General features: G+C 34.2%; 1 protein-coding gene across 1 annotated transcript in view; it reads right to left on the reverse strand.

The window, feature by feature from the left end:
- The window catches only part of COL14A1 (collagen type XIV alpha 1), a 188,524-nt gene that overhangs the window by 69,128 nt on the left and 111,294 nt on the right, over window positions 1-8,102 (reverse strand). Inside the window, exons 35-36 of the mRNA XM_015567409.1 lie at window positions 1,992-2,069; window positions 1,072-1,124 (exon numbers count right to left, since the gene is read on the reverse strand). Of these exons, the coding sequence (XP_015422895.1) occupies window positions 1,072-1,124; window positions 1,992-2,069 (131 nt within the window). The remainder of the gene's footprint in view (window positions 1-1,071; window positions 1,125-1,991; window positions 2,070-8,102) is intronic.

The following is an 8,102-nucleotide window of genomic DNA, read 5'->3' on the forward strand; positions in this document are numbered from 1 at the left end:
AGGTCTGGGCCCTCATCCCTCTGAGAAGAAAAAAATAGGATAACTGTTAACAAAAACTTTGACTTAAGACACTTTAAAGTGAGCATTAGTCTAGAAGGCAGAAATATTTTCTCCTGACCACAAAAATCTTTTCTTTAAAGAACAATGAATGGGTGTGTTGTGAGTCATTGATAATCATCATTATTAAAGGATGTTAAAAACCTGTTTGGGAATCCAGGGGAAGAAAGAAAGGCAGAAGTGGGTGTATAAAAAATAGCCCCTAAACCACCTTACTATTTAATTCAGTTGGAGCAGTAGTACTCTATGAACTAAAGGTCTTGCAAATTTTGTGTCACAACATTTTTCCCATTTCAAAGGATAAAAGAAAACTTGCTGGTCTAGTCAACCAAAATAACTGCATCTATACTAAAACAAACAAAACAAAATAAAAACAGTGCTTAAAAACATCATCAGCTGGGCTGGGATTGCACAGTGGTTGAGCATCAACCTATGAACCAGGAGGTCACAGTTTAATTCCCAGTCAGGGCACATGACCAGTTGCGAGGCATCTAGGAGGCAGCCAATCAATGATTCTCTCATCATTGATGTTTCTGTCTCTCTCCCTCTACTTCTCTAAAATCAATTTAAAAATATATTTTTAAAATTAAAACATCATTAATTCTCTGTAACAATTTTAACTACTGCTTGGGAAAAAAATAAATCATGGCATCAACCTAAAGCTTTGAAATAGGAGGTCTTATTTGTTTTCTTGAAGAATTTTGTGGTGATCACATTTTGCTTGACACACCATCAGATTTGTGGCATTTGCCCTTCCAATTTGCCCTACCTGCACTTATGTATGACATCACAGTTTCTCTGATTTAAATCTACCCCAGGAACTACTTAGAAACTTATTTTGTTGAAGAAAGAGTAAGTTATTTCCTTCTCAAACATAATTGGCATTAATTTACTGCCTGCAATAGATGATGTGATCTGCTGTAAGATCTTAAGAAGGCAAATTGCTCAGACTTTATGATGGCTTCTCCATGTCCATTCTCCACATTTAACTATTAAGACATGACTACGTCCAACCATGATGGTGTCATCCATTTCAGCTCAGGATCCAAGGATCTGAAGATATGAATCTGCCTTCATATATACAGATATACCCTTATGAATTACACATGGTATTATTAATAAGAAAAAGTTTGATTTTTCTTGTACCAATTACATAGGTTATAGAGCTTATAAGAGCAATTCCAAAACTGTGTACCAGGGTGCCCTGGGGCACCATGACAAGGTCACAGGAGCATGTAAATGTTTTAAACTCAAGAGAAACACCCATTGGACTTTGTATGAACAACCAGCTCAAAGTAGTTCATAGTTTCAACAATAGATTTTGAAATACTGTTTTGATGATGTCACGTATTTGCAAATCTGAGCATTTGCTCATTGAGTAGCAAGTGCCATGAGAAAAATCAATATGGAAAAACAAAGTGAGGGTGGAAATGTCCCATCAGATCCCAAGATACAGGCAAATGTAGAGTGCAAATAGGCACACACATCCCATTAGGTCATTTTAGTTACTTAAGAATAAAATAAGTATATCATTTTTTTCATATGGCTACTGAGTTATTAGGACATAAACATTTAGTAAGATGTTTGGACCTAATTACTTCAGCAATGGAGCTGTTAGATATTTCTTTTGGTTTGGTGATGCCATAAAGTATTCCAACACTAAATATTTTATGAACAAGAAAATCTGGGAAGATCTGGACTATGTAAATGGCACCCCAGGGGTTGTGCAGATCCACTACATATAGTATATCCGTGTGTTTTGCTAATTTCAGACACGCCTCCCTCTTAACATCTTTCTCATTTTCTTTATCATCACAATAAATTATCTCTGATATGAATTTTGCAAAATAGCATTTCATTTTCAGAGAAAATTCAATATAACTTTAGAACATTTTAATGAAGAACAGACCCAATAATGAATGAAGATTTCTTACCAGGCCTGGTAGTTCACAGCATTTGTCTTTATTGGCCCAGGATGTGGAACAAACAATATCAAACATCTGTAACTGGAACTGAAATTTAAAGTGAAATTGTCATTCAATAAAAGATAGATACCTTGTGTTTATAGCTATTATGATTTCATACTATATATCAATAATAGGACACCAATACATTTATAACATAACATTACCAAAAATAAATTAAAAATAAATTCCAACAATATGAAACTAATTAGCTACTCAAAGACACAATGGTCTAAGATTTTGTCTACAGTTACTCTATCTACCATCCAAACTCCCTTATTTATCACAACTTCCCTTCCCATCTCCACCTAAAGAATCTTAGTGCCTCTGCTGAAACCTTCCCAGTACTGCTCATCACGGTTACTCCAAGTGCCTCTGTAATCCCACAACATCCCTTAGGTCTCTCTTTCATAGCATGCTGCCACCATACAATATAATTATTTATAGTTTCTTCTCCTTAGACTGTCAGCACTTCAAGGGATAAAGAACCACTTATTCATCTTTGTATCCCCTATTGCAATATAGAGCACGTAGTAGGTGTTCAATGAAGGGTTGTTGAATTAATTCCAACTTTAATCATTCAGGCATACATTCGGACATACATTCGGACAATTTCTCTTCAGTAGGATATAAGCTGGATTCTATGTGGACCTTTAGGATACAAAAATGAACAAAACCACAAAGTATTCTGCCCTCGGTGGATTTCCAGGGAATGAGAAACAGGCACATAAATACTGTTTTCAACATGGTAAGTGTCATGACAGTCACATATGGTATTGTGAGAAGCGGGGCTAAGTGTATTTTTATTTAAGCCATTGATCATGCCATAAATATTTAGACAGTCTTGATCTATTCGTGTATGTTGGCAGCAACTCAATATGTATGTTGAAATATACAGAAACATCATTATACTATCATTAGGGGCTGATATGAACATCATGACCCAACTACTTCTAATATTATATTTCTTCTTAAATTATTTTCACATATTAAAAGTGTCATCAGTTAGAGAGCTGGGAGAAGGATCAAGTTTTTTTTTCTTTTTACATCTTCAACCTTCCTTCAGCAAGTGGTGTTTTAAAGCAAGAGTTGGAAACTCCTGGTGCCTTATTCTCTCCCAAGCAATACCATTCATACGTCGGTTAAGACTGTTTCATCGCAGGATGAAACAGAGAATGTCCAAGTAGATAGGACTATTGAAATAGATTAGCAATGATGCATGCAGTATCACAGAAGAGCCTGTCCTAGACCTAGATCATAGTCAAGAGAAGAACTCAGGCTTTCTCTCAATATGTCCAAGATGAACTGTGTCTTGCTGCAAACATCCTTCCCCAAGTGAGTTTTGCAAGATTATTTGAAAAGAAAACCTTAATTTTGAAAGCAGATCCATGAATCAAGGCATCATGTTTTCTTAGGTCTATGTACAAGAACTGTGTTATTTGAGCAAATATGTGTGTGGTTCACTGATCTTATTTTTTCAGGCTAATATTTGTTTTTAATTTTTACCAAGGGTATAATATCTGAATCTCTGCAGGGCAACCATACAACAAAATTGTGATCATTAAAAAATTAGGTTTTTAAAATTAGAACATTTTTAAAGAACATGATTGTTGATTTTCATGAACAGCAAGAGCAACAAAGCTACTTCAAGAAACACACTGGTTAGGAGGCTATGGAGCTAGACTATCTGGATGTAATCCTTAAGTCCTTCCCTCACAAGCTAATGCATTTTGAACAAATTATTTAATGTCTTAGAGTCTTGAGATATTTTTTTTCTGTAAAATTAATATAATTGTAGCTACTGAATAGTAGCCATTCATTAGTATAATAATAGTAGCTATAATAATAAAATGAGTTAATACAGGGAATTATTTAGAACAGTGCCCAGAATATAGTTATTTTAAGTAATAAATATTTTAATGCACAGCTCTTCTATAATTGAATTCTTTTATGTAGAATCAAAATGAAAGTGATATAGTATCGAGGGCAAATATATCATAGTAGTGTGTTTACATAATAATCATATCTATTTAATGTTCTGGGTAAAAACTTGGCAAATAACAGTAACAATAGCAGCAAACATTTAGTGAAACCCTACTATGTACCAGGCACGATCCTAAGGACTTTTTTGTCTGTATCATTTAATCCTCAGATCAACCACAATGAGGCATAATACAGTACTAGCCATCCCATTCCATAGATTAATCCCTAGGATGAAAAAGCCTAAGGAATTTAAGCAGGTGCTGAAAGATGAGTTCTGGTTGGGATTTGAACAGCCCACCTCAATTTCTTATGGTTCATTTTGCAGTGAATAAATTTTTGGTCTAATATTTAAAATACAGATACCCGAGCCTAACTTTACAGGCCATTTGTCTGGGGACATTTATTAAATGGGTCCCATTATGACAGCATTAGATAGAATCAGCTAAATCTGTAAGTCATTCATCCATTAAGAAATTTTCCATTTCTGAACAGAGCCCTCAGTGTAAAACCATTTGGGTGACTGGGGAGATTTACATAAAGCCAAGGCCTTTCACTAGCCCCGAGCTGGCACCAGGCTCTGTGGAAGTTTTTAAATAAACATTCACCATCTAATCACCTATAACAGTATAATGTCTACGTATATACCTTTGGCTAAACTTCTGCCCTATTGAGTGATTGGAATTCTTACGCGCTCGTTTTCTTCACTCAACGGGTTGAATGTCTACTAAGTGCTTAATGAAGCCAATACTATCATCTGAGGAATGCTTGTGGGCTGCCTTCCTTTTCAAGTTAGATGAAGTCAGCAGCCTTTTTTGTGTGTGAGCACAAAAAAATTTATTCATAATTGTTTCGCGTTCGTAATAGTCTAGATTCTTCAAGCCTTTATTTAGGAACTTCTTTTTCCAAGGCACAGTTCTGGGGATGGACTAAAAAACCCTCTAGCTTTTTTTCCAAAAGCAGTGACACAAGTATTTGTACCAATTATGCAGGAAACAGTACAGAAGTGGTCTATCAAGAGATCTTACATCCAAGTGCCTATAAATGCAAGACAAAATGGTTAAACATAAATCATACTTCAAGCAACTAATACCAAGAGGCAGTCACTTTTTGCTTTTGTAACTTCTTTCCTTTTGAACTAACTGAAAATAAAAATTTTATGTGCCAAAAATAAAAAGGAGAGAGAAAGGTGTAGAACCTCCCACTTTAACTTTTTATAATCTCTTTCAAGGGAATACTGAGCCAATTACAAATGCTCATTTTTCATTATTGGACATTTCTGTCTGGGTGTAGCACAAAAGGCAAGTCATTGAGGTCAAATGTTAACATGAAAATAAGATTAAACTATTTCTCAGCGGTTGCCACTGTGACCTGTGAATGGCAATTAAAATGTTATCTCTGGGTCCACTTTCCACTCAGTACCAGATTTTATCCTTTTTTTTCTAGCAACACATAACTAAGCTTATAATTTGAAGTCAAGCTATACCTGAACTTATACTAATATTTAGAGAGCTTGACATTACTCAAGAATACTGGCAAAAGATTATTGGGGATCTAACCCATCTTCTGCTTTGATTTGGTGTTCAACTTTTATTAACTCCATTTCAAAACTAGGACTGACTTATTAAGCACATACCATTTGTCAGATATTCAATAGTGTTTTTATTTGTTCTCTGTTTATTGATTTTAAGGAAAACCATCATGCATTAATTAAATTAGGAAATGAAAATTAACAGCTTTACTTGTTGGTAGGGATTAGAATACTTGGGTGTAGACATATTTGGGAGGACCATTTTGATCACATTTACTTTCAAGGTTGTAATTCAAATAATGTAAGTCTTTGGACTTGTCAGTGAACAGTTGGCCTCCAATAATATTAGCTACTATTCCTGTTTTAAGGATTAAAAGATATAATTCTTGTGAAAACAATCATTTTATTGTAATTTAAAAATACTTGTTTCTATGGGACCATTCACTAGTCTACTCTTGATTCCTGCATAAAAAGCTTTAACTGGGTAAATAATTTTAATAAAAACTGCATAAATTTGTATTTGTCTTTAGCAGCAGATGGCTAAACAAATGTCAATTGGATACATGTTATATTTTAAAAGTGGAAGACACTAAGAAATATGAGCCAATGCCAGAAGATAAAATTTTTCCTAGAATCATCTCTGATTGGCAGCATTATAATTTCACTGCATGTCAGAAAAAATAGGAGATATTTCTTAGGAGGAAGAAGATGGGAAAAAGAAGAACAGCTGTTAAGTTTCCTCCCACTTGTGTTTTGACAGCTAAGTTAGGACTGCTTATTAGTTTAGTCCCACTGGGCACTTTTGCTGCCTATAAAATCTTTCATTGCAGAACACAAGTTGTTTTTATTATAAATGTGAGTAATTTAATATAGTAGTACTGTATCCCTAAATCCATTAATCTCTTCTCCACTCAACTTGGGTTTAAGAGGAATATATTTTGTTTAGAGACTCAACATTTAGAGTTTTTCCATCATCTGACACTTTTTAAAATCATTGCTGAATTTGCCCAGGGAATGCTGACCTATAAACTACTAATCTCAATGATCTGATAATTATTCCCTCTGGAATAATACAAAAGTTGCATATTACACATTCACTTTTGCTAGGTAGTGAAGTACAAGGTATACTAAGATTTTTTTTTAAGCAATTTGTGGTTTCTAAAGTGAAAACTGAGGACTAAAGCTTGACTCTAGCCCTGCACTGAAACAATTAAGCAATTACCTCAAAAAGCAAGGGAGCTTCCAATCACATTCTTGAGAGCTAATCTAATATCATCCATTTTAGCATAATCAAATTCTTTAATAAGTGGGCAGACTGAAAACCTATTTGGTAATCCTTCGTAGAATTCTAGATTCGAACAAAAGCTACAACTTTTTTCCTAGTAGCCTTACAAAGAACTCTTTTAATTATTGACTTCCATAAATTCCCCATTGTCTACTACTGGTTGGAAGTCACCACAGAGGCTGCTCTGTTCAATTGCTTTTCTCTCATGGACAGTTAAAGATTTATTGCTAGTAGGACTAAAACCTACAGTAACTTTTGCTTCCAGAAATAAAGTTGATGTTTAATCGGCCATATATTTAGAGTACCGTTTATTTACATAGAGTATAATTTGAAGTAATTGTAATTATAAAATTGTCATTTGGAAGAATTATATTTATCAAACTATAATTGTAAAACACAAATTAGGAGAGGGTATGATATATATTATTGGATGGTTGTGAATACCATACATGAATAGAATATATGCAAAACAACATTTTAACAAAAGATATGGAACCAATCAAATAGATGACATTTTATTTAATTTCCAGAAAGTATTTCTTGAGAACTTTGTTCATATAAGATGTATTAAATACTGTGATGGAGGAAAGAAGGGTGTGATTGTATGAAGACCATGATATGGTTTCTGTCTTGAGGAGAAGGATGAAATGTAGATATATGAAAGAAAAAGAAAATAGTATATGGCTAAAAATAATTGAGTGTTATATAAGCAGTAGAGGGTTAGAAAAGGTGAGAAAGAGAAGGTATTACTGACATCCTTAAATAGTAACAGCTGCTCATTATTGAATGCCTATCAAGAGTCAGGAGATTTATATGTATTATTCATAAAATAAAAATAATAATTTAGCCGAAACCGGTTTAGCTCAGTGGATAGAGCGTCGGCCTGCAGACTGAAAGGTCCCAGGTTCGATTCCGGTCAAGGGCATGTACCTGGGTTGCAGGCACATCCCCAGTAGGGAGTGTGCAGGAGGCGGCTGATTGATGTTTCTCTCTCATCGATGTTTCTAACTCTCTAACTCTCTCCCTTCCTCTCTGTAAAAAATCAATAAAATATATTTAAAAAAAAAAAAGTATAGAAGCTCCACTATACTCGAAGAACTAGAGTATAATGCCAAAAAGAGAAAGCTGCTATCCATCTTATATTTTCATACATTTAGGTGTGATTTTTTCCCCCAGAGGAGAAAAATCAAATATGGAATATATAAATCTGGTCTAGAATATCTTATTTATTTATTTATGTATTTACTTACATACTTACTTATTATGTTTTTATTGTTGACACAGT

This window comes from Myotis davidii, unplaced genomic scaffold (genome assembly GCF_000327345.1).
Source record: "Myotis davidii unplaced genomic scaffold, ASM32734v1 scaffold1, whole genome shotgun sequence".
NCBI lineage: Eukaryota > Metazoa > Chordata > Mammalia > Chiroptera > Vespertilionidae > Myotis > Myotis davidii.